This window comes from Hippoglossus stenolepis, chromosome 11 (assembly GCF_022539355.2).
Source record: "Hippoglossus stenolepis isolate QCI-W04-F060 chromosome 11, HSTE1.2, whole genome shotgun sequence".
Classification (NCBI taxonomy): domain Eukaryota; kingdom Metazoa; phylum Chordata; class Actinopteri; order Pleuronectiformes; family Pleuronectidae; genus Hippoglossus; species Hippoglossus stenolepis.
Window position 1 is genome coordinate 3162061 of NC_061493.1, and position 27492 is coordinate 3189552.

At 44.3% G+C, this 27492-nt stretch overlaps 1 protein-coding gene and 1 pseudogene across 2 annotated transcripts; both read left to right on the top strand.

Moving 5' to 3' along the window:
- The first annotated feature begins 5807 nt into the window (after positions 1–5807).
- Positions 5808–11815, top strand: LOC124854471 (annotated as a pseudogene).
- A 12231-nt stretch (positions 11816–24046) lies between these two features.
- LOC118117760 (gastrula zinc finger protein XlCGF57.1) lies at positions 24047–27260 on the top strand. Of its 2 annotated transcripts, none has more exons than XM_035170298.2 (2): positions 24047–24747; positions 25638–27260. In XM_035170298.2, exons 1-2 carry the CDS (start codon positions 24420–24422, stop codon positions 27011–27013), a joined length of 1704 nt encoding a protein of 567 aa, XP_035026189.2. In that variant the 5' UTR covers positions 24047–24419; the 3' UTR covers positions 27014–27260. The 2 variants fall into 2 exon arrangements, with proteins under 2 accessions (XP_035026189.2, XP_035026190.2); XM_035170299.2 differs by having other exon boundaries at positions 24051–24743; positions 25638–25772.
- The last annotated feature ends 232 nt before the right edge of the window (positions 27261–27492 follow it).

Below are 27492 nucleotides of genomic sequence, written 5' to 3' on the forward strand. Positions count from 1 at the left end.
GTGGTGGACATCAGCCTCAGGTTCTCTATGTGACTGTCTATTGTAGTAAAGTTACACTTCCTATAATTTATTTATATTTGACAAACAAATACATTATTCTGCATGTCTACTTATTTAACACACAAATGACAGATTCAGTAAAGTCTGCCTAATATTAAAGATGTAAAAACTGAATGTAGCAGACAAGTTTAGTTTTCACTGTAACACGTTACAACACATCAACACCAATACTCTGAATAAAGAGCTTTAGGAGATGCCAGGTACAGAGACACTGATACCTGCTAATCACTACTAACACATAAATAAAATACCGTATTTTACTTACCACAGAAAACCGTGTGATTCATCCGATATGTATGGAGGCCCATCTCCGCCACTGTGATGAAGAAAATAATAATCCTGTATCTCATTATAATGACTAAGTATCTCATAATTATGACTTAATATCCCATGTTTAAACACCATGTGCACACATTCCCCTGCTTCATACAACACGTGTGGGACAGGCTGAATAAATTCAGCCTAAATTCCTCAACCCTCCAGCCCCATCCTCAAACCCGTACGCGGGAAGCCGCCTGGCTTGGGGAGGACCCCGCAGCCTCCAGAAAGCTTCTGCTGTGGGTGGCAGATGTCGGAGCAGGAACCCCCCTCCTCTACGGCCTGTTCACAGGCACCACCCTCCAGCCCCATCCACAAACCCTTACGTGGGAAGCCACCTGGCGTTTGGAGGACCCCGCAGCCTTAGGGAGAAAGTCTCTGCTGGGGGTGGCAGACGTCGGAGAGGGGGCGCTCACAACAGGAACCCCTCACCTCCAGTCCTGGCTGGGCCGCAGCCTCCAGTCCTGGCTGGGCCGCAGCCTCCCCCAGTCCTGTCCAGCGCCGGAGGGTCCCGGCAGACGCCACTCCTGTTCCGGCGTCGGGGGTCTTTGCAGCGCTTCTTCCAGTTCCTGTTCTGCGCCGGAGGGTCCCGGCTGACGTCACTCCTGTTCCGGCGTCGGGGGTCCTCGCAGCGTCTCCTCCAGTCCCTGTCCCGCGCCGGAGGGTCCTGGCTGACGTCACTCCTGTTCCGGCGTCGGGGGTCCCGGCAGCAACCACGCCAGTCCCAGTTCCTGTCCCGCGCCGGAGGGTCCCGGCAGACGCCACTCCTGTTCCGGCGTCGGGGTCCCGGCAGCAACCACGCCAGTCCCAGTTCCTGTCCCGCGCCGGAGGGTCCCGGCAGACGCCACTCCTGTTCCGGTGTCGGGTGTCCTCGCAGCGCTTCTTCTAGTTCTTGTCCCACGCCGGAGGGTCCCGGCTGACGTCACTCCTGTTCCGACGTCGGGGGTCCTCGCGGCGTATACTCCAGTTCCTGTTCCGCGCCGGAGGGTCCCGGCTGACGTCACTCCTGTTCCGGCGCGGGGTCCTCGCGCGATACCAGTTACTGTTCCCGCGGAGGTCGGCTGGCGTCACTCCCGTTCCGGCGTCGGGGGTCCCGGCAGCGACCACGCCAGTCCCGGTTCCTGTCCCGCGCCGGAGGGTCCTGGCAGGCGCGGCTCCTGTTCCGGCGTCGGGTGTCCTCGCAGCGCCTACTCCAGTTCCTGTTCCGCGCCGGAGTGTCCCGGCAGCCGCCACTCGTGTTTTGGCGTCGGCGATCCCGGCAGGCGCTACTTCCATTCCTGTTCTGCGCCGGAGGGTCCCGGCTGACGTCACACCGGTTCCAGCGTCGGGGGTCCCGGCAGACGTCACACCTGTTACGGCGTCTGGGGTCCCGTCAGCGTCCCTGATCGGCCTCCGGGCCGTCCGCCTGAGGCTCCGTGCTTCGTCTCTGACCGGCCTCCGGGCCGTCCACCTGAGCCCTTGTTCTCGGTTCCTGGGCGGCCACGGTGCCGTCCGCCCGAGTATTTGTTCCCTGTCCCTGATCAGCCTCCGGGCCGTACACCCGAGTCCCCGTGCCTTGTCCCTGATCGGCCGCCGCGCCGCCCGCCCGAGACTCTGTACTCTGTTCCTGATCGGCCACGGTGCCGTCCCCCTGAGCCCCTGTACTCTGTCCCTGAGCGGCCACGGTGCCGTCCGCCAGAATCTTTGTTCTCTGCCCCTGACCGGCCTCCGCGCCGCCCGCCTGAGACTCTGTACTCTGTTTCGGATCGGCCACGGTGCAGCCCACCTGAGACTCTGTTCTCTGTCCCTGTCCAGGATTCCCTCCTCCGGATCCCACCTCCTCCCTCCCGTCTCAGTTCATTTTTTGGTCCGTCTGGAATCCGGACCTTGAGGGGGGGGGGTACTGTCATGGTCTGGTGTTCTGAGTGTTATTTTGTCCACTTCTTTTTGAAGAAGTGTTTTCTGTTTATTAATATATCCCTGTATGTTTGTCTGGCTGATTTAGTTGTTCCTGCTTTTCATGTTTTCACACTCCGGGTTCTGTTTCCTGTTTTATTTTGTAGTGTCTGGGTTCTTGTGTCTTGTCTCTAGCTTTACTTCCTGTCTGTGATTGTCTGCACCAGTCCTCATGTGTCTCACCTGTGTCTAATTGCCCCTGCCTTCCCTGTGTGTATTTAAGCCTCTGTGCTTCTCCTTGTTCTGGTCGGATCGTTGTCGTATGTAGTTGTGTTCTCGTGTCTACATCTCCTAATCTCCTGTCCTGTCCGGATCTCCTGATCTGCTCTCCAGTGTTTTGTATTCCTGTGTCTCCTGAGCTCCCGTCCTGATCTCCTGTTCCTTTCATTAAAAGACTCCTTAGTTTAAAACTCTGCGTCTGGGTCCCACTGCCTCACCAACTCTGACAATAGGCTTCGTCCTTTTGACAGAGGATTATTCAAAAAGTACACATTTTGAGTACTTAATAGTATTTTTGGCAGTAGTCTAACTAGTACTCCAACAATATCAGTTTTATGAAGAACGTATGGTAAAAAAGCTTTTTATCCTTCATCAAATATAGCAGAAGAAGCTCATTCTTGTTTTATGGAAGGGACTTTGACACAGGATTACTCAAAAACTACACAGTGTCAGTACTTTGAGGAAAAAAACAGCTCCTCAGAACCGCTTCACAACGATTATCGTAAATGTTCAATCAATTCCACGCGAGAAACAACAGTCGGCTGTTTTGACAATGCAAACACGAGAGGCGGCTGGCTTGACCGCAGTCTCTCAACCATGGCTTCCCTGCTCTGCTGTCAGAGTAGCAGTCAGTAGTAGCAGTCATAATAATGAGACACTAAGTCATAATAATGAGATACTATCTCATAATAATGAGATACAGGATTTTTATCACATCTTCATCACAGTGGCGGAAATGGGCTTCCATAGATATGTGATTGAAACCCTCTCCACAGACTCAGGTCGTGTTCAGTGACGGGGATTCGCCTGTTAGCTCAGGTGAAGCCAAGCAGGCAACAGGCTAGAAGCTGGAGTGACGAGCTAACGGTGACGTCACCTGTCCATCAAGTGATAATTATTCATAATTTCAAACCTCTATATAATTTAAATGAGTGAGTTGGAAAAATCCACCCCCTCACAGTTGTCATGAAGGAAGAACTTAGTGATTGAGACTAAAACCGTCACTTACTCACCTCGTCCACTGTGTGTGCCTCTCTGTGACATAAGCTAAACATCTAGCTAGCTAGCTCATCATGCCTCAGTCTAAACTGTACACTCAAAAATACAGAAAGGAGTGGGAATCAAACCCTGAATTCAAAGGCTGGTTGAAGCCGTTTATTGGAGATGATACACGGGCATACTGCCTGTATTGTAAGGCTGATTTCTACGCCAAACTTTGTGATATAAAAAATACATGACGACTCAAAAACATACTCAAAAGGCAAAGCCTTATAACAGTTCCACCCAAGCCACCATGGCATTAGCTATTGCTGAACACAGTTCCATGCTGGCATGTGATCACACATGAGCTCACTTTACTTTTTCGCTATCAACACCAACACGCATCAAAAGTTATTAGAACCTGAACAGAACTGAACTTTACTTTGTGTTTGTTTGATTCACTCCAGAGTTTAAGAGAGAGACACACACCCACTAACCTAATACAATAGAAACCTAAAAGTTCATCTAAATCATAACCATTCACTTTACTGAGCTGGACAAATATATTCTGGGCCAAATGTTTCAAATTTATTAAAGACCAAGTTTTATTAACAGTCTTTTTTAGTTGTGGTTTATTTTATTTATTTTATTCATCAAGGATATTCTAATATTTCTAATTCTAATGTCAGACTGAATATTCAAGGCTGCTTGTGTTAGTATAAGGGTCCATGGAGATGCTGCTGAGAGATTTTTAAATTAAAATGATGCACAAGAAATCAAAAAACTTTACGCAGGTGAAAGGTGTAAACTGTGAAACAACACATTCAGATGTGAAGGTGAAAATGAGCTTCATTTTGTATATATATATATATATATATATATATATATAGAACTGTTTTGTACAACAATTTTGTTTAAAGGGGACATAGCATGCCCATTTTACCACAAGTTGATATGGTTCCTTCGGGTCTTAATGAAATGTCTGTAACATACTTTGGTCAAAATACCACAAGGATCATTTCAAACAGCACCCTTTTTACCCTGTATAAAACAGCCCACCACAGAGTGACCTGTTTTGAGTGCCTGTTCCTTTAAATGCTAATGAGCCAGCTCCCCCCTCCCCCTCTCCCCCCATGATTTTAAATGATATAAATTACATATTTTATATGATATAAATTATCAAAGATGCATCCCATACTTTTTATTCCCCTTCTGTTCTGGAGTTTTAATTTTCCCAATCACATAATTAAATGTGGGGGGGTGAGGTGGGGGGTGGGCCAAGGCCATGTAGGGAGACTTCCAGTTCCTTGTTACGACACAAAACCCAGGAAGCTCAATCGAGTCACTCAAGCATGACGTTTCTGACTTAGAGGAACCATAACAAAACGCGCGAGTGTTTTTTTCCCAGAGTTTTTGGGTTGGTAGACATGCCAGATACCCACATTAACCTGTAGAAGCACTAACAAAGTGGAATTTGCATGCTATGTCCCCTTTAATGTGTGTTTATGATGTGAATGTGTTGCTATACACAGATTTAAATAAAAATATCAGTAAATATCAGAAGAAAATGAAAAAATGTATGTGAAACTGCATAATAAATAATAAATCATGGATGTTGAAAAATAAATGTATAACTATTTAACATATATTTCACAAATGGCTCCAACACAGAGAATTCTAGCTCCTTCCACCTGATGGTGTAGTTTGATTCAGATCTAGGCTGAGAGAAGAACTGATGGATCCAACACAAAACACATTTGTTCTGGACTATTCTGACAGGCAGAGAATTTTAAAACAGATTTACTCTTTTATTCTACTATTATTTTATTTTGCTGGAAAATTGTTTTAAACTGTGCTATCTGATTTTAAATGGATTTCTTTTCATTTAGTCTCTGTGTTGTTTAAAATGTCCCTGTTCAGCACACTGTATTTACCTCTGTGTATGAAATGTGCTGTATAACTAGAAAGAGAGCGAAGAAGAATGAAAACATATATATACAATAACATCAGTTATCAATTCAAAATCAAGGGAATAAGCACTGATAATATTTTCAGTGTTTTTAAATTCCCCTGTACTGATAGGAAAAAAAAGAGATAATTTGGATTTTTCTCTTTCAATCTTTAACTCAAACATTTTAGAAGGAAAAATCTTTAACAAAGTTGAAACACAATCACACAATGAATCAAAAACAGACACGTAGGAAGAAAACTAGACCATCTTTCCTCTCAGGTTTGTTGTATCCAGCCTTTTAGATACATAGGAGATGTTTGTGGTCATATTTATGAAAACACAATCATGAGGGATGTGATTTATAACAAATCATCGTGTTAGCTCCTGGTAAGAACAGACAGATGTGAGCTCTCTGTGTCTCTCTTTGCAGTCATGATCCTGGTGGACCCCAGTCTGTACATTGGCACCGCGGCCGATCTCAATGACAGGCAGGCACTGGCTGATGCCGCTGTCACTCATGTCCTGTCTGTGGACTCTGTCGACCCCACCCCTCAGCTTCCCGCTGATGGTGCCTTCCGCATGAAGTGGGTCAACGTTTTAGATGAGGTGACCTCTGACCTCCTGAGTCACCTGGACGACTGCTACCTGTTCATTCAGGAGGCTGTGGTTGGAGGTGGGACTGTCATTGTTCACTGGTAAGGGTCAGAGGTCAACGGGAAGACCTAAAGTTTGGCTCTGTTGGTTTTTCCTCAATAATGTCTTTTGTATTCCTTGATCTATTTCTAGCCAGTTTTTATGGTGACGTATGTTACCAAATATCCATAAAATATGTCCACACCACAAAGGTTTTAGGGAATTGAATTAAAATACTCCATTATAAGGAAAAGTCCTGCATTTAAAATGTACTTGTCAGAAGTATTGTCAGAAAAATGTACTTAAAATATCAAAAATAAAAGCAGTCACTTTCAGATACAGTTATGAATTAGTTTGATAAATATGAAATCCATGCTGCATGGCAGAGGTTTTCAAACAGTTTCTGGTGATGCTCAGTGAATGGAAGTGAAATAATACATTATTTATTGCTAGTTATAGAAAGGAGATGACACAGAACTGCCTGAATGTGTGTGATCTCGTTAAAGGAATAGTTCAGAGATACAGTAGCTTTGGGAAATTTTACTGTTTCCCCCACTTTCTCAGAGTTAGACATTTATTAAAAAAAACCTCAGACAAAAGCTTTCTCATATTATGTGAAGTCCCAAGTTTTGTCAAGCAAACAATATTTGTTTCTCTATCCAGCCAGAAATTAAGCGAAACTAGGCATGTAAACTATTGTGGGGTGAGGAGGTACCTTTTTCCAAAGTTTGTGTGAGGGGAGGCTCACAGCCTCAAACTTTGAAACCCCTGCTGTACGGTAAACAAAAAACCAACAAGGCATTTGACTGTGTGTGTGTGCGTGTGTGTCTCAGTCAGGCTGGTCGAAGTCGAAGTGCAACCATTGTTATCTAATGAAGAGACACCAGCTGGGCTTCATAGAGGCTTATCACAAACTGAAGAGTGTCAAACAGGATGTACAGTAAGTGTGTTTCTGTGTGTCAGCGCTTTCTCATTAATTAGCTTAAATCACTGATGTTACGTCCACACTACTACATTTTAGTTTTGAAACCCATCACTGCAGCTACATTTATGTCTGTCATCCACACTACTCTGGAATTTTCCTTCTTGAAAACTGGTGTTGAATTTCAGTTTGAATGGGTAGAAACTGAGACAGATCACCTTCTGTAAAATTGCTTGTGTGAGTGTTATTAGTCACAACTTGATTATCAGAGGTGAATGCAAATCATTTTTAACAGCTACTATCAGTAACAGCTCCACTTTGTGGTTGGTCCAAGAAAAGAAAATCCCTGCTCTTACTTTTCCCCATTGGTGTTTTTTATTTGTAGTATTTTGTATTCTGTAACTGTTTCTTCCTATTGTCGTGTTCTTTTATCCTTAGGTAGAGAGAAGAGTCGGTCTTGGTTCAAAAAAGTATTTATTTAGAAGCAATGAAAAGCTACTACATAGCTATGGGCACTCAACGTACAGCCCCAGGCCGCCTAATACCGACAGGGAAGTCAAGAGTCGCCCTGAACGGACGGCGGACGCAATATTTATAATAGTAGGTAGAGCTTCATTGGTCAATAACGAGGGGGAGTCACCGTGGCTAGTGCACAGGCTGGTCCCAGCCTCTAGGCACTGGAATCCGCCAATGATGAGGAGCCGCTCCCAGTTTCGTCCCTCCTCTGACCGTAGCTGGGAAAATCTTCACATTCTGACAGTGTTTGGTTTGGTGTTTTAAAACAAGCCTTGAATCGGCTGACAGCTTGTGAGTTTTCAGTATGGCATGCGCATTTTCTAGACAAAACAACGCCTTTCCTATCTGTCCTTCAGACCCTAGTGGCAGCTGCTTGAATTCTTTCTAAGGGTATGTCACAGTTTTTTAAGAAAACAAGTGCATTCATGTATGTGTGATGTTTGAATAAAGCTAATGGAGTTTAGGCTGTAATATAGTAAGTTAGGTATGAGAACAAGTTAAAGTACAGTGTCTTGTATGCCACAGATGTACAGTCTTCTCAAAACAGGCCTTATCAGACAGGTGCAAGACTGAACTGCGATGTGACGCACACACACACACAACAACCAACTTCAAGATTAAAACCAGCCAGCAACGGCTACTATCAGTTACTATGTGAAGGCCGCACATTTTCCCACATATTCAGCCCAAACTGCCCCTGCCCCCACCCCTGTCTAACATACTGCATTTGTTTAGAGTTCAGTTTCATTGCCATCTTCACAGACACACACATTAATTCTTTCTGTTAAGGTACAAACATGGTGCGCGTAAAATCGATCCTTTTCGGGGCTATCATGTCTAATTATATTATTAAAATCCTAACACTATCTACACGGGCTAAAACTTTCATCTTGACAGAGATCGTATTAGAACGTAATGGTGTTGATGTGGCCTGAAAGTTTTTCTGTTGTGGGTTTTTTCACTTTCAGCCTTTAAGTGATCAAATAACTTGGGTGAAGTGAGTTTTTATGAGAGAATTGACAGAATGGTTGGACATGTCATTATTATGAGAGGCAGATGGGGACATTGACAGCTGCTGATGTATTTCAGGGTCAACAGTGGTTTTGAGGAGCAGTTGTATCTTTATGAGGCCATGAAGTGTGAAGTGGACGCCTCCAGTCCTCTGTACAAACAATACAGACTGAGCAAGATCACTGAGAAGTTCTGGTAAACGCATACATTACAGACAGTTTTATTTCATCATTATTTGATTATTGAAAATCTGCATTATTTTCTGTGTGTGTGTGTGTGTGTGTGTGTGTGTGTGTGTGTGTGTGTGTGTGTGGAGTTGCAGCAAGTTCCCAGGGAGCTGTTTGCCGTTGACCCTGCCCACTCCAGCTCCCCTGAAGTGTCCTATCGCTGCAGGAAATGCAGGTGACAAGTGCAAAGTTTATACAGTGGCTGAATGTGGGGAGGTTTTATAATGAAGGTGATTCATGTTGTATAGGAATATTTAAAGACCTTAAATAAGAAACTTTACTGTATTTGTCATTTTCTTCCTGAATTATGATGGTGACAATAAGGGACAACCTTTCCGTCTGCAAAGAATTGTATTATTTTACAAATAAGCTGCTTCAGATTTCATTTTGTCATCACTACAGCATTTCTCACAGAATTATTCTAATCTATGGCTGTAACGGAGGCACATGTGCATGAAGGTCACTCTCATGCGCAACAGATTCAGAGTGAAAGAGAAGTTCTCGGGTGAGAGAGAGAGCGAGAACTTCATTTATGCCACAACTGCAGCTGAAACTATGAGGTCGTCTGACTGTCTGCATGGACGGTTAAAACGTTATTGATCATAACTCGCGATTTCATGACAGCACCAGCAAGATTTCTTAATGTCATTATGAGAAATGTAAAAAAAAAGAGATTCATTATGAAACTGTGGTGGTACAAATTAACATGTTTTGAGCTGCCACAGTCTAGATGATGAATGGAAACCACTGCAGCATGTTTAAAGGAATAATTGAACATTTTGGGAAATGCACAGCCTGACTCCAGCTCTCTCCTCTGCAGACGAACTCTGTTCCGTGGCTCCAGTATTCTCAGTCACCCAGTAGGAGAAGGAGCGACAGCCTTTGCTCACAAGAGGTTCAGTAACCTCACTGGTAAGATAATACCTGGTGATACACTCAGAGGTAGACAGACAGCATGAGGTGAAAGGGACAGGAGCACGGAGGTTGTCTGAAAACCAATCAGCAGCAGCAGTGGCTGTGATGTCATATCTGAACACACAGACACGATGCACACATTTTTGTGTTCAGTGTGAGTTTCCATGTTAAGATTTCAATTTGCAAATAAACATCCATGACTCCACTTAGAAATAGAAGAAAAAAACACACTCATGATAACTCCAGGACTTACCTGAGAATTTGTATATGTTTAGGTTTTCTTAAAATCGTGCTGATTAGTCAACGTGCAAACAAATCTGGAGAGGGAGCTGTGGGAAGTCTACTGAATTTGGCAGTAGCTCATGGCTATGTTAACCACTACTAGAGTTGCAAGACACTTTCATCAGATGAATTATGATGTATCCTTCCCTGATTCATCACGGCCCGATCACGTCACCCTCCTCTAGAAGGAAACGAACAGTGTCAACCTCCAGCAGTGAATGCAACATGTATAACTCATTACAAGGGTTGCTTATGTCGTATATTTAAGCAGCAGTGATGTTGAAGATGATGATGAAGGAATCTCCATGACACACCGTTCTTGTTTGTATAATAAGGTTTATTACACAGAAGTTACAGGTCAGCACAGGTACCTAGGTATACCCGAGGCGTTCTCGGCCAATGAAGAAGTCTACCTCGCCGGTGCCGGACAAGCCTTCATATAGGGAAGTTGTTTCCGCCCAGGAAATAAGATAAAATGACGTCATACATAGGGGCCTCTAATACAAAACATGCTTCCTACTTAAAGATGGAAACCCCTCTATCTACTTCCTACTTAAATATGGAAATCCCTCTATCTAACAGGTCAAAGAGAGTTTCTCCAGGTCAAAGAGAACTTAACGAGTATCATATCGAATAATAATTAGATTCATCTGAGAGTCAGGAAACGAGGGGCCCCCTAACCATGAACATGTCATTAACGAGGGGCCCCCTAATCATGAACATGTCATTAACAATCTATGTTAGCTGAATACACCACACTTACTTTTCAGTGTTCATAGTATCTTCTGCATCTAAGCAACCCTCTGCGTTCTGTTGACCCCCACATACACAAGACCAGTGTGCATTGATCGTCATGTGATGTGCATGTTGATATGGACGGAAGTTGTTTCTGATATGCAGCTAGGACTGAGATAGTTTACATTAATGACCAAATATGACTAAATATGACAATAATATTTGAAAATTATATTGTAAATCAATGTAAGTCAGTTTTTCACTTAATGGTGTCACATGGGGAAGTTGTAATAACGAAATAAAATGTGTTGTCTAGGAGACGTCCAGTGTACATCTTACTTCATTGAACCAGTGCAGTGGATGGAACAAGCTTTAATTGGGGTGATGGATGGACAGGTACTATCTCACACTAACACACACACACACACACACACACACACACACACACACACACACACACACACACACACACACACAATCCTAAAACCAAGTCTTAACCCTGAAGAACATACTAAAATGTCCTTTGAGGCATAGATCCACAGATCCACATGTCCCAGTTGGTTTTGTGATCTGTACTGACCGTTTGCGGTTTCTCTTCTCTCTGTCCATGTGTGTGTTTTTATGTGTGTAGCTGCTGTGTCCTAAGTGTAGCTCTAAGCTGGGCTCTTTCAACTGGTGTGGGGATCAGTGTTCGTGTGGCCGCTGGGTCACCCCCGCCTTCCAGCTGCACCGCAACAGAGTGGACGAGATCCGACCGCTGAACATGCAGATATAAGAGCAGGTCTTTACCCCTCAAACAGCCTGTGAAAGTGTAGAAATCATGTAGAAATGTCAAACTCTCCTCACTGCCACTCAAACCAGTCCCACATACGAGAAGATGATTAAACTAACACCTACACACAAATGAGAAAAATAAAGCAATTAAATACAATCTGTAAATTCTAGTTTAAAAAAAAGGGACGTTTTGTACAGCTAATTTTCAAGGGCACTTTAGCCTGAAGTTTCTTAATGTCTGGTATGACATGTGAAAGTTTTGTCTGTAAATATCCCAAAAATAATATCACAAAACTGCTCTGTTTCTGTTACTGAGTAAATTCATCTGCAATGTTACACGTGTGGAGAATTATTTCAGGAACATTTATTGCTCAATTGCTCAATATATAATTGTGTGTGTGTGTTTGTTTGTAGGGGCATATCAATATTTCACAGAGGTCCCGTAAACATCAGCTCTCTTTTAAATATCAGTCAGTTAACATGTCCTTAGCATTTATTAGTTCTTTCTGATTTATTTTTAAATTCACATAAATCACAATGTTAGCGTAGCTTTACTGAAACTTCCTTCTAGTTATAGAGTACACAAACAGAATGTGTTTAATAATCTACTCAAAGACCGTAGTGGGGAATATGAGCCTTGTCCATGACGAGTGTGCTCTCCGCTCCCTAGCTTAAAAAACTAAACAAGCACAGACAGAACAGTAACCATCAGCCAATTGGGACTGAAGTCCCTAATGGTCCCAGTCAAGCCCCAAACTACAATGTAAATGTGAAAGTGCATAGTCTTAATGATTCAGGCATGTTGAAAAATAAATGTATAACTATTTAACATATATTTCACAAATGGCTCCAACACAGAAAATTCTAGCTCCTTCCACCTGATGGTGTAGTTTGATTCAGATCCAGGCTGAGAGAAGAACTGATGGATCCAACACAAAGATCACACAAAGATTTGTTCTGGACTGTCCTGACAGGCAGAGATTTTAAAAACAGATTATATTCTTCAAATGACAGTATTTTGTATGACTGTGGCCAATATAAACTGACGTGAACCAGTCAGAATGATTAATACTCATATTTTCACTGACTTGAGTTCAAGGATATTCATGTTTTCTAATGTTGAATCAAGGTTGGACATCCACAGGTGCAGGCTGTCTCAATCAATCAATCAAATTTTATTTGTATAACCGATATTCCCAAATCACAGTTTGTCTCATAGGGCTTTAACAAGGTGTGACATCCTCTGCCCTTAACCCTCAACAAGAGTAAGGAAAAACGACTAAAAAACCCTTTCAACATGGTAAAAAGAACGTAGAAACCTCAGAGAGAGCCACATGTGAGGATCCCTCTCCCAGGACGGACAGAAGTGCAATAGATGTCAAGTGTAAAGGAGAACATCATCAAGATAAAGGTTTTAGCAGCATTGATAAGGGTAAACATTTTGAAGCATAACTGATGGTCAATGAATTGACGGATTATTGTCAGTAATGGTCGAGCATCTGAGGAGAAATACTATATATCAGGCAGTCCTGCTGCAATCATAGTCTATGGTCAGCAGCCACCACGATCATGATCCACCATCAAGATCGGATGCCACTATAGTCCACAGACATTGTCCACTGCCGCCATTAGGATCCACCATCAGCTGCCACCTCGATCGTGGTCCACCACCACTATCAGATGCCAACACGATACAGGATCCGCCATTATTATCACGGTCAGCCAGCACGATACAGAATCCGCTATACTGGATCCACCATTACGAACTCTGATACGCGATCCACAGATCATGATCCACGATGTGGCCACAGCTGGGGCCCTGGACATGTCTGAGTTACCTAGAGGAAAAATCAACACAAATACACAGATACACTACCATTCAAAAGTTTGGGGTCACTTAGAAATGTCCTTATTTTTCAAAGAAAAGCACTGTTTTTTTCAATGAAGATAACATTAAATTAATCAGAAATACACTCTATACATTGTTAATGTGGTAAATGACTATTCTAGGTGGAAACGTCTGGTTTTTAATGAAATATCTACATAGGTGTATAGAGGCCCATTTCCAGCAACTATCACTCCAGTGTTCTAATGGTACATTGTGTTTGCTAATCGCCTTAGAAGACTAATGGATGATGAGAAAACCCTTGAAAACCCTTGTGCAATTATGTTAGCACAGCTGAAAACTGTTTTGCTGGTGAGAGAAGCTATAAAACTGGCCTTCCTTTGAGCTAGTTGAGTATCTGGAGCATCACATTTGTGGGTTCGATTATACTCTCAAAATGGCCAGAAAAAGAGAACTTTCATGGGAAACTCACCAGTCTATTCTTGTTCTTAGAAATGAAGGCTATTCCATGAGAGAAATTGCGAAGAAACTGAAAATCCCTACAACGTTTGTACTACTCCTTCAGAGAACAGCACAAACGGGCTCTAACCAGAGTAGAAAGAGAAGTGGGAGGCCCCGTGCACAACTCAGCAAGAAGACAAGTATATTAGAGTCTCTAGTTTGAGAAATAGACGCCTCACAGGTCCTCAACTGGCAGCTTCTTTAAATGGTACCTGCAAAACGCCAGTGTCAACGTCTACAGGGAAGAGGCGACTCGGGATGCTGGCCTTCTAGGCAGAGTGGCAAAAAAAGCCATATCTGAGACTGGCCAATAAAAAGAAAAGATTGATATTGGTAAAAGAACACAGACATTGGACAGAGGAAGATTGGAAAAAGTGTTATGGACAGACGAATCAAAGTTTGAGGTGTTTGGATCACACAGAAGAACATTTGTGAGACGCAGAACAGGTGAAAAGATGCTGGAAGAGTGCCTGACGCCATCTGTCAAGCATGGTGGAGGTAATGTGATGGTCTGGGGCTGCTTTGGTGCTGGTAAAGTGGGAGATTTGTACAAGGTAAAAGGGATTTTAAATAATGAAGGCTATCACTCCATTTTGCAACGCCATGCCATACCCTGTGGACAGCGCTTGATTGGAGCCAATTTCCTCCTACAACAGGACAATGACCCAAAGCACACCTCCAAATTATGCAAGAACTATTTAGGGAAGAAGCAGGCAGCTGGTATGCTGTCTGTAATGGAGTGGCCAGCGCAGTCACCAGATCTCAACCCCATTGAGCTGTTGTGGGAGCAGCTTGACCGTATGGTACGCAAGAAGTGCCCATCAAGCCAATCCAACTTGTGGGAGGTGCTTCAGGAAGCTGGGGTGAAATTTCTACAGATTACCTCAACAAATTAACAGCTAGAATGCCAAAGGTCTGCAATGCTGTAATTGCTGCAAATGGAGCATTCTTTGACGAAAGCAAAGTTTGAAGAACAAAATTAATATTTCAAATAAAAATCATTATTTCTAACCTTGACAATGTCTTGACTATATTTTCTAATCATTTTGCAACTCATTTGATAAATAAAAGTGTGAGTTTTCATGGAAAACACGAAATTGTCTGGGTGACCCCAAACTTTTGAACGGTAGTGTATGTAAAGTCATACACGTGCCAGGTTAACTCCTTCACAGACTTTTACATGGTAAAAATAAAAAGTTTATTACTTCAAAGTTCATCAGATCATAATCACTTCTCCTCCAGTCCTGGCTGGGCCGCAGCCTCCCCCAGTCCTGGCTGGGTCGCAGTTCCCTCCTGTCCAGCGCCGGAGGGTCCCGGCAGACGCCACTCCTGTTCTGGCGTCGGGGGTCCTCGCAGCGCTTCTTCCAGTTCCTGTCAGCCGGAGGGTCCCGGCTGATGTCACTCCTGTTCCGACGTCGGGGGTCCTCGCGGCGTATACTCCAGTTAGTGTTCCGCGCCGGAGGGTCCCGGCAGCCGCCGCTCGTGTTTTGGCATCGGGGATCTCGGCAGGCGCTACTTCCATTCCTGTTCTGCGCCAGAGGGTCCCGGCTGACGTCACACCGGTTCCGGCGTCGGGGGTTCCGGCGTCGGGGGTTCCGGCGTCGGGGGTCCCGGCCGACGTCACACCGGTTCTGGCGTCGGGGGTCCCGGTGCAGCACAGGCTGAATAAATTCCTCAACCCTCCAGCCCCATCCTCAAACCCGTACGCGGGAAGCCGCCTTGCTCGGGGAGGACCCTGCAGCCTCCAGAAAGCTTCTGCTGTGGGTGGCAGATGTCGGAGCAGGAACCCCCCTCCTCTACGGCCTGTTCACAGGCACCACCCTCCAGCCCCATCCACAAACCCGTACGTGGGAAGCCGCCTGGCGTTTGGAGGACCCCGCAGCCTTAGGGAGAAAGTCTCTGCTGGGGGTGGCAGACGTCGGAGAGGGGGCACTCACAACAGGAACCCCTCACCTCCAGTCCTGGCTGGGCCGCAGCCTTCCCCCGTCCTGGCTGGGCGTATACTCCAGTTCCTATTCTGCGCCGGGGGGTCCCGGCTGACGTCACTCCTGTTCCGACGTCGGGGTCCTCGCAGCGTCTCCTCCAGTTCCTGTCCTGCGCCGGAGGGTCCCGGCTGACGTCACTCCTGTTCCGGCGTCGGGGGTCCCGGCAGCAACCACGCCAGTCCCAGTTCCTGTCCCACGCCGGAGGGTCCCGGCAGACGTCACACCTGTTCCGGCGTCTGGGGTCCCGTCAGCGGCTACTCCGGTTCCTGCCCCGCATCCGGGGCTGAGGTCTACGCCCCTTCTTGTTTTTGGACAGCTGCAGAGGCAGCTATCTCCGTCGGAGTCCCCGTGCTTCGTCCCTGATCGGCCTCCGGGCCGTCCGCCTGAGGCTCCGTGCTTCGCCTCTGACCGGCCTCCGGGCCGTCCACCTGAGCCCTTGTTCTCGGTTCCTGGGCGGCCACGGTGCCGTCCCCCTGAGCCCCTGTACTCTGTCCCTGAGCGGCCACGGTGCCGTCCGCCAGAATCTTTGTTCTCTGCCCCTGACCGGCCTCCGCGCCGCCCGCCTGAGACTCTGTACTCTGTTTCGGATCGGCCACGGTGCAGCCCACCTGAGACTCTGTTCTCTGTCCCTGACCGGCCTCAGAGCCGCCCGCCCGAGCCCCTGTGCTCTGTCCAGGATTCCCTCCTCCGGATCCCACCTCCTCCCTCCCGTCTCAGTTCATTTTTTGGTCCGTCTGGAATCCGGACCTTGAGGGGGGGGGGTACTGTCATGGTCTGGTGTTCTGAGTGTTATTTTGTCCACTTCTTTTTGAAGAAGTGTTTTCTGTTTATTAATATATCCCTGTATGTTTGTCTGGCTGATTTAGTTGTTCCTGCTTTTCATGTTTTCACACTCCGGGTTCTGTTTCCTGTTTTATTTTGTAGTGTCTGGGTTCTTGTGTCTTGTCTCTAGCTTTACTTCCTGTCTGTGATTGTCTGCACCAGTCCTCATGTGTCTCACCTGTGTCTAATTGCCCCTGCCTTCCCTGTGTGTATTTAAGCCTCTGTGCTTCTCCTTGTTCTGGTCGGATCGTTGTCGTATGTAGTTGTGTTCTCGTGTCTACCCATCCTAATCTCCTGTCCTGTCCTCCTGTCCGGATCTCCTGATCTGCTCTCCAGTGTTTTGTATTCCTGTGTCTCCTGAGCTCCCGTCCTGATCTCCTGTTCCTTTCATTAAAAGACTCCTTAGTATAAAACTCTGCGTCTGGGTCACACTGCCTCACCAACTCTGACAATAGGCTTCGTCCTTTTGACAGAGGATTATTCAAAAAGTACACATTTTGAGTACTTCATAGTATTTGTGGCAGTAGTCTAACTAGTACTCCAACAATATCAGTTTTATGAAGAACGTATGGTAAAAAAGCTTTTTATCCTTCATCAAATATAGCAGAAGAAGCTCATTCTTGTTTTATGGAGGGGACTTTGACACAGGATTACTCAACAACTACACAGTGTCAGTACTTTGAGGAAAAAAACAGCTCCTCAGAACCGCTTCACAATGATTATCGTAAATGTTCAATCAATTCCACGCGAGAAACAACAGTCGGCTGTTTTGACAATGCAAACACGAGAGGCGGCTGGCTTGACCGCAGTCTCTCAACCATGGCTTCCCTGCTCTGCTGTCAGAGTAGCAGTCAGTAGTAGCAGTCATAATAATGAGATACTAAGTCATAATAATGAGATACTATCTCATAATAATGAGATACAGGATTTTTATCACATCTTCATCACAGTGGCGGAAATGGGCTTCCATAGATATGTGATTGAAACCCTCTCCACAGACTCAGGTCGTGTTCAGTGACGGGGATTCGCCTGTTAGCTCAGGTGAAGCCAAGCAGGCAACAGGCTAGAAGCTGGAGTGACGAGCTAACGGTGACGTCACCTGTCCATCAAGTGATAATTATTCATAATTTCAAACCTCTATATAATTTAAATGAGTGAGTTGGAAAAAAATCCACCCCCCTCACAGTTGTCATGAAGGAAGAACTTAGTGATTGAGACTAAAACCGTCACTTACTCACCTCGTCCACTGTGTGTGTGCCTCTCTGTGACATAAGCTAAACATCTAGCTAGCTAGCTCATGATGCCTCAGTCTAAACTGTACGCTCAAAAATACAGAAAGGAGTGGGAATCAAACCCTGAATTCAAAGGCTGGTTGAAGCCGTTTATTGGAGATGATACACGGGCATACTGCCTGTATTGTAAGGCTGATTTCTACGCCAAACTTTGTGATATAAAAAGTACATGACGACTCAAAAACATACTCAAAAGGCAAAGCCTTATAACAGTTCCACCCAAGCCACCATGGCATTAGCTATTGCTGAACACAGTTCCATGCTGACATGTGATCACATTGGGGAAGCATGTAAAGCTGCTTTCTCAGACTCCACTGCTGCTACTCACTTCAAAATACACAGGACAAAGTGCACGGAAATTATTAATGGTGTTCTAGCACCATACTTAAAAATGTTGGTCGCAGATGTGGGTGACCAGCGTTTCAGCCTCCTCCTCGATGAGTCCACAGATGTAAGTGTTTCTAAGTACCTGGGGGTTGTGATAAGGTACTTTCGTGACACCAAACACACAATTGTCTCAACATTTCTGGGGCTTGTTGAGTTGGAGGTTGGAGATGCCAGATCTATAGCCCGAGCTGTTGTGGCTTTCCTGGAGAAGTCTTGTCTTAAAAAAGAGAAACTCCTGGGGATAGGGACTGACAATGCCTCCGTTATGACGGGGATTAACAATGGGGTCCATAAAGTGCTGAAGGAGGAGTATGGCCTCAAAGATCTGGTTCTTATTCGCTGTGTGTGTCACTCTCTGCAGGTTGCTGTAAGTCATGCTTCCAATGACACCATCCCCCGTAGTGTGGAGTACTTGGTACGGGAGACTTATAACTGGTTTTCATTACATTACATTACATTTCATTTAGCTGACGCTTTTATCCAAAGCTACTTACAATAAGTGCATTCAACCATGAGGGTACAAATCCAGAACAACAAGATTCAAGAAAGTACAATTTCTTCAAAAAAGCAAAACTGCAAAGTGCTATAAGTAAGTGCCATTTAAGTGCTACTAAATTGTTAGTTTTAAAAATTTGTATTCAAGGTATAGTCGGAAGAGGTGTGTTTTTAGTTTGCGGTGGAAGATGTGTAAACTCTCTGTCCTGATGTCATTGGGGAGCTCATTCCACCATTTAGGAGCCAGGACAGTAAACAGTCGTGATCTTGATGAGTGTTTAGTTCATAGTGAGGGAGCAACAAGCCAATTGGCAGAAGCAGAGCGGAGTGAACGGGCTGGGGTGTAACGTTTGACCATGTCCTGGATGTAAACTGGACCTCGAGCTGCTGCATTCTGGATGAGCTGCAGAGGTCGGATGGCACTAGCAGGTAGACCTGCCAGGAGGGAGTTACAATAGTCTAGGCGTGAGATGACCAGCGCCTGGACCAGAACCTGCGCCGCCTTCTGAGTGAGAAGGGGGCGTATTCTCCTGATGTTGTACAGCATGAATCTACAGGAACGTGTTGTTGCAGTAATGTTGGCAGTAAGGGAGAGTTGGCTGTTGAGTGTCAACCCCGGGTTCCTAGCAGTCTGATTGGGGGTTAACACGGAGTTGTCAAAGTTAATAGTCAGGTCGTGGGTGGGAGAGTCTTTCCCCGGAAGGAAAAGTAGTTCAGTCTTGTCAAGGTTAATTTTCAGGTGGTGTGCAGACATCCACTGAGAGATGTCAGTCAGACAGGCAGAGATTCGTTCTGCTACCTGTGTTTCAGATTGGGGAAAAGAGAGGATTAGTTGGGTGTCATCAGCATAGCTATGGTAGGAAAAGCCATGTGAGTGAATGACAGAGCCGAGAGAGTTGGTGTACAGAAAGAAGAGGAGGGGACCCAGGACGGAACCTTGAGGGACCCCAGTAGTGAGAGGACAAGGTTCAGACACAGATCCTCTCCAAGTTACCCGGTAAGTGCGGTCATTGAGGTAGGATGAGAGCAGGGAGAGGCAGAGCCTGAGACACCCAGGTCCTGAAGGGAGGAAATAAGGATCTGGTGGTTCACTGTGTCAAATGCAGCAGAGAGGTCTAGAAGGATAAGGACAGAGGAGAGAGAGGCTGCTCTAGCAGTGTGAAGTTGCTCAGAGACAGCAAGGAGGGCGGTCTCAGTTGAGTGGCCTGCCTTGAAACCAGACTGGTGAGGGTCAAGAAGGTTATTATGGTGAAGATAGCAGGAGAGTTGATTAAAGATAGCACGCTCAAGAGTTTTGGAAAGAAAGGGAAGAAGAGAGACAGGTCTGTAGTTATTTACTTCAGACGGGTCGAGGGTAGGTTTCTTCAGGAGAGGATTTACTCTTGCCTCCTTCAGAGAGTTTTCAGTGTCTCCAAAGTGCAGGGAGGCCTACAAGAACATATATGAGACCATCAACTGTTGGGAGAAACCCTTACAAATAACAAAAAGTGTGCCACACCTTGGCTCTCCATTGAACCTCGGTTTCACACATTTTGGGCCAGTGGGAGGTGCTTAAAATGCATTTCGCAGTCACCAAGTCCAGTGAACCAAGCACTAGCTGCTTGATAATGTTTTGCAGCTTTTTGGCACATCAGCTTCTTACTCATTTAAGTCAGCTCCCTCAGTTGCTGAACCTTCCATAGAAAGCCTTGACCAAAATGAAGATAACCTACTCTTTCTGTGAGCCAGCACAGCATGTGTGTGTCGAGGAGGGTCTGAAAAAAAAACAATGAACCTGAATAAGGGCCAGACTAGTTACCATCATTTTCTCACATTGCCATTGACTGTTTTGTCTATTGTCTATTTTTGGTCCATTCAGATTGTTAATGTTGTCAAGTTAAAACCGTCTATACAAATTTTTTTTTTTAAATGTTATGGTCATGACAATAAAATGTCATATTTTACTGTGACTTGTTGTAGGCTCCTAGGTGGAGCATAAGGTTAGAAACTAAAAATAACGTAAAAGAAAAACCTAAGTAACTCTGCCAGAGTGTCTCTTTTGGGTCACTTTGCCGGTCCCAAGCCTGGATAAAGGAGGAGGGTTGGACGTAGAGCTAGCAATTCCACCCCACATAACAGTCTTTTGATTAAATTTGATATTCTAACATTTAACAATACAGGACAACATTTATTCATGTAATGTGGGTCTGGACAAGGCATTAAAGTCATGAAGTTATTTTGAGAAGTGATGGTCTATTTCAATGGCAAAATAAAAATAAACAAAACAAGAATCAACAGAAGAAAGCTCATTTTTAGTTCTAAACATATTTAGGGTGTTTTTTACTGACTCTCCTACAATGTCCATTATCTTTATGCAAATTAGGTGGTGACGTCATTTAGCGACTTCTAGTGACTTTTAGGACAGCCAATAGATACTTTCCTTACTGAGGAGTTGGCAACACCAGTGTTGTCCTAAAATCAACACCAGTGTTGTCCTAAAATCTAGCTGTCCTAAAAGTCGCTAGAAAGCTGGCTCATCCTCAAGTGGCCACTAGTGGTGTGCGATACTGCAAGATTTGGTATTGATCCGATACCAAGTAAATACAGGGACAGTATTGCCGATATCGATACCGATATTTTTTAATAATTAAGGTGGATGCATCATCAAATTGCTAAATCTGAATGAATTTTCATGACCTTTAATTGTTTTTGTGATTTTTCCTTTGGATTGTTAATTTTTTTAAATCCAGGACAGAATTTGGGCATGGATTATTCGGAAATAGAAAATACTTTATTATCATAAAAGTTTTTGTTCAGAGACTACAGTAACAACAGAACAGTTACAAAACAATTTTTTCCCCATACATTATGTCGGGATTTTTTCTTAAATAAACAAAGTGCACTCCACAACAAATATTATAAAACATTTAAAACAAATTCTTTTTTTTTCAAGTAGAATGTTAAGGAAATACAAAAAATCTCTCCCCTCCAGTTCACTTCTGTTTTGGCTTTGAAAAAAAAAAAAATAATAAAAAACTATCATTGAAAATACAATAAATAAAGTGTAAATAACTAAACAACCCCCAAAGCCTTGAGTTCAAAGAAATATTCCCAGAGGCCCCCCTGTGGGCCCTGGCCCCCTGAGCAGAACAGAGGTTTTGGTTAGAGGTTTTTGTTCAGGAACAGTATCATGTTCACATTTTTCGGTTTTAATACACTTCGCCTATGACTTACTAACTGTCCTGCCTTTGAAAAAATCCTCTTGGCTGGCACTGATGTTGCAACCACCCCCAGGTGTTTTTTGGCAAGTTTGCTCAGAGAGGGGAATGTTGGTGCATTGTTTTTCCACCAAAGTAGTGGATCCTGATCCCGAGGAATTGGCCTCTCTCTGAGTACCTGCGCATTTCATTTAGGGCATCAGTGCCAGTTGTCCGATGCTGCTGAGATGCAAGGACTTGAAAGTCAAATTCGGTCCATATCCCACCTTTTGCTGCAGGTGGGGATGCAGCAACCCCTGCAGAAGAGCTTGACGTAGTTGCAGGAGCTGGGGCAGAGCTGGTGGCAGAGCTTGAGCTTGATGCACATGATGAAGGTGCTGAGGTCTGACTCACTGACTGCATTTCGGTGACAAGTCGAGCTTTTACAGGCTCAACATTTGCAGAGTCACAGAATCCCAGGTTTTTAAATCTAATGTCCAGGTAGGTGCTGACAGCAAGACCATAAAACGTTTCAATAGCCCTGAAATGACGGTGACATTGCGCTGACAGCTCAGCAGCTAGCTTGCTACCTAGGCGCTCAGAAGTTGTAATTGTTCTGAGTAGCAGTGACACCAAGGGAATCACCTTGGAAACTGAAACATTTTTTTCAGTTGATATCTCCCTGGTTGCTTCCTCAAATGGTCTCAGTGCATCGATGGAGTGACTGATGACAGACCATTCTTCTTCACTTAAGCAAAGTGAGCTCTTTCCAAGGAGACAGAGGACTGTGGTAACTGCCTCCTTTTGCTCAAACAATCTCTTCCACATATAGAATACAGAGTTCCACCTTGTCTCAACTGCTTGAATTAGCTTTTGTTCAGGGAACTTCTGCTGCTTCTGAATTTCTTTGAGCTTGTCTGCAGCTTTAGTGCTATGGTGAAAGAAAGCAACAATAGCACTGCTTTTCTGCTGAATCTCAAGCAAGTCAGGGTGAGCCTTGAAAGAGTCTTTCACCACCAAATTCAAAGTGTAGCAAAACATGGGTAGTGTGCCCAACCACTTTTGTGCAGCAACCATGTTGGCGCCATTATCGGTTATTACAGCCAGAATCTTGTCCGTTATGCCCCATTCTTCCACGATTCTGGTTAACTCTGAACAAATATTGTCTGCCGTGTGTTGTCCAGGAACAGAGCACGTTTCTAGCACAAATGCCAGCATTTGCCAGTTTTCATCTATGATGTGGCATGAGACTGTTAAGTATGCCTCTGTGGCTCTTGATGTCCACATGTCAGTTGTAAGCACAACATTGTCCACACCACTCAATGCCTTTCTGACCTTAGAGCAGCAGTCTTCATAAAGAGCTGGTAGTTTCCCCTCCATCAAAGACTTTCTACTTGGAATTTTGTACCGTGGGTCAAGTGTCCTCACAAAATTCCTAAAGCCGTCATCTTCCACCACGGAAAGAGGTTGCAGGTCCTTCACAATCATTTCTGCCAGGCTCCTCGTAATCTCCACTGCTCTCGGGGAATCGGCTAAGTGAAATGATAAAATAATTAAGTCTGTAGCACATCTACTTGTACTTTAAATATAGTAATCATACAGTATCCCTTTCACAGTTAACACAAAAGGGTAATTATATTCAATCAAATCTGAGCCATATTATATTCAGTATATTTGTTTCAATTCCAGTAAATGTATTCATTTAAATAACACGTATCAATGGGATAAATGTATTATATCAAGGTCTGAGCATAATTTATACTTTTTGAGTTGGCTAACGTAACAAATGACTACTTACACTTTGAAAATTAATATTAACAAATGCCGAAGATGTATAAAATATTACTTTCACCACTAATATCTACCTGGATATTCTCTGCCAGACTGAAACGCCTCTGCCAATGACCTCTGCCTCTCGGTCGGGGGTGTGGGTCTGTCGGGGCCAGGGGGTGGGGGATTTCTCACTTCCTCTCTCTGTTTCTGTAGCTCCTTATTTTCTCTAGGATGGTTTTTCATATGCTTGTATAAATTAGTGGTGTTACCACTGTATTTGACTGCCTTTTTGCAAATGACGCATCTTGCTGTCATTTCATTTTCAGCCTGAATCTGAAAATATAGCCACACGGGGCTCCTCTTCCTCTCTGCCATTCTTCTGCTCCGTCTCTGTGCTGCTGGCCGGGGGGAGGAGGGAGGAGGAGCAAAGTGGGCCTGCTCCGTGCTGTGACTGGAGCGGCACTTGAGAGCAGCGGCACTTACACAGACAGCCGCAGCAGTGCATACAGGAGAGAAACTGAAACTACAGTATCGATCTCATTACACTGGTATTGATCAATATCAATACCAACGGTGGTATCGATATTTGGATCGATCCGCCCACCACTAGGCCACAGCTTCTTTTTGCACTTCCGCATTGGCCTCATCGCTCAGCCCGGGTTGATGCCGCTTGTTCGAGACTCAAAGTGCGCAGAAAGGAGGACAATGTGCGCCGTGCAGCTGCTGCGGGTGTCGGTACATGAGCGGATCAGCGCTGCCGCTGAAGACTTTCTGCTGCAGGTGGAGAAAGGGGAAGAAACGGCTCAAGTCCCGGCGCTGAGAGCGCTGCTCACCGAGCGGCTAACGGCGGCGGCGAAGGAGATCGCCGCTGTGTTTGAGGAAACCGTGGTGGAGTACGAAGACAGACTGGAGCGGTCAGAGCGGGAGATCTGCCGCCAGAGGAGGCTGCTCGATGCCGTGATGAAGCCCGAAATAAGGCTGCACAGAGCAGGTCAGTCCCTGCTCCCTGGAGCCGGAAAGCTAGCTGAGCTAGTGGAGCTAAGCTGCTCTTTGGTAACTGAGCTTGTGGAGCTAAGCTGCTCTTTGGTAGCTGAGCTAGTGGAGCTAAGCTGCTCTTTGGTAACTAAGCTTGTGGAGCTTGCTTTTCATCGAAAGACACAAGAAACATTTGTGAGTTGTGGCTCTAAAATATATTTAATGTGAGCAGAGCAACTCGTCACTAACAGCTTCAAGAAGTTGATCTGAATTTGACCTAAATCTTTAAAACCATTAAGACAAAGTGTAAGAGACAAAAATATAAACAGTCGGGTCAAATTAAAAATCCTTAATACAGTTCAGAGAATAGAAAATAAAAAGTAGAATGAAATAAGATAGGAGAACGAAAGTTACAGAGACAATGAATGAATGCAAGGCCTCAGATGTGACTTAATAAAAGGCAGCGACAAATAGAAAAGACTATATTTATTAGAAGTACAAGTTGTAGCAGACATGAAATATTTTCTATTTAGTTACGTGAGAAACTAAACTGTAATTCATGGATTGTCCACTGACTGAACATTGACCTAATTGTCTGCGTGAAACCGATCCATTGTCAAAAACACATGAATGCAAACAAGAAAACACTCAACAGATAAACAAAAATTTATTGAACATGAAATAATGAACATGACATTGTCATTTTCAACTCAGGATTAACCTGCACACAACTGTAGCCTCACAAACTACATATCATACTATCAAACTACAGAAGTCTGGTGCCAGTGGCTCAGATAGAGCCACTCTCTTTTTTGGAAAAGTATCAAAGTATCGGTATCAACACATTGTTTTGTATTGACACTATTTGAGACCAAAAAACACCATACCTCTCTACTCTCCATGCAGACTTCCTGCAACCGGTGGTGAGTAAAGAAGAGGTTCCCCCTGAGCAGCAGCAGTGGAGCCCTCTTGCGGACCAGGAGGACCCAGAGCCCTCCCACATTAAAGAGGAACAGGAGGAACCTTGGACCAATCAGGAGGGAGAGCAGCTTCAACAACTGGAGGAGGCCGATATCCAATTCACATTGACTCCTTTTGCTGTGAAAAGTGAAGAAGACGAAGAGAAACCTCAGTCGTCACAGCTTCATCAGAGTCAGAATGAGGAGAACAGAGCGGAAGGTGGAAAACCAGAACCAGCCAGGAACTCAGGTCCTGATGGATTTTTACAACCAGGTCCCGAGGACAAGACCGAAGACTCTTCTGAGACTGAAGACAGTGAAGATGATTGGATGGAGACCAGGGAGCCTCAGTCTGGTTTGAATATAAGAAACAACAAACAGCCTTTAAGTGATATGAGATGTAAAACTGATAAGAAACCATTTAGTTGCTCTGAGTGTGGTAAAAGATTTAGCCGAAAACAAATGCTGAATGTACATATGACAATTCATACGGGAGAGAAACCATTTGGTTGCTCTGAGTGTGGCAAAAGATTTAGACTAAAGGCCAAGCTAACTGTACATATGAAAATTCATACAGGAGGGAAACCATTTAGTTGCTCTGAGTGTGGTAAAAGATTTAGTCAAAAACAAATGCTGAATGTACATATGACAATTCATACGGGAGAGAAACCATTTGGTTGCTCTGAGTGTGGCAAAAGATTTAGACTAAAGGCCAAGCTAACTGTACATATGACAATTCATACAGGAGAAAAACCATTTAGTTGCTCTGAGTGTGGTTATAGATTTAGACGAAAGGACCAGCTAACTGTACATATGAAGACTCATACATTAGAGAAACCACTTAGTTGCTCTGAGTGTGGTTATAGATGTAACCACAAAAAATATTTAAAGTTACATGTGAGAATTCATACAGGAGAGAAACCATATAGTTGTTCTGAATGTGGTAAAACATTTAGATATAAGAACCAACTGTATGTACATATGATGATTCATACAGGAGAGAAACCATTTAGTTGCTCTGAGTGTGGTTATAGATTTAGACTAAAGGCCAAGCTAACTGTACATATGACAATACATAAAGAAGAGAGACCATTTAGTTGCTCTGAGTGTGGTTATAGATTTAGACGAAAGGACCAGCTAACTGTACATATGAAGACTCATACATTAGAGAAACCATTTAGTTGCTCTGAGTGTGGTTATAGATTTAGACGAAAGGACCAGCTAACTGTACATATGAAGACTCATACATTAGAGAAACAGAAGCAGCGGTTGGTTTGTATCGTGTCAGAGTCTGAGTGTCGTCCTCCACGCTCACTGACCTGAGCTCACTTTACTTTTTCGCTATCAACACCAACACGCATCAAAAGTTATTAGAACCTGAACAGAACTGAACTTTACTTTGTGTTTGTTTGATTCACTCCAGAGTTTAAGAGAGAGACACACACCCACTAACCTAATACAATAGAAACCTAAAAGTTCATCTAAATCATAACAGTTCACTTTACTGAGCTGGTTAAATATATTCTGGGCCAAATGTTTCAAATTTATTAAAGACCAAGTTTTATTAACAGTCTTTTAGTTGTGGTTTATTTTATTTCTTTTATTCATCAAGGATATTCTAATATTTCTAATTCTAATGTCAGACTGAGTATTCAAGGCTGCTTGTGTTAGTATAAGGGTCCATGGAGATGCTGCTGAGAGATTTTTAAATTACAGGGATGCACAAGAAATCAAAAAACTTTACGCAGGTGAAAGGTGTAAACTGTGAAACAACACATTCAGATGTGAAGGTGAGAAATGAG

Coding starts and splice junctions, on each gene's coding strand:
- LOC118117760 (XM_035170298.2), top strand. CDS start 24,420: ATGCCGCTTGTTCGAGACTCAAAGTGCGCAGAAAGGAGGACAATGTGC. Junction 24,748..25,637: donor AATAAGGCTGCACAGAGCAG/GTCAGTCCCTGC, acceptor CTCTCCATGCAG/ACTTCCTGCAACCGGTGGTG.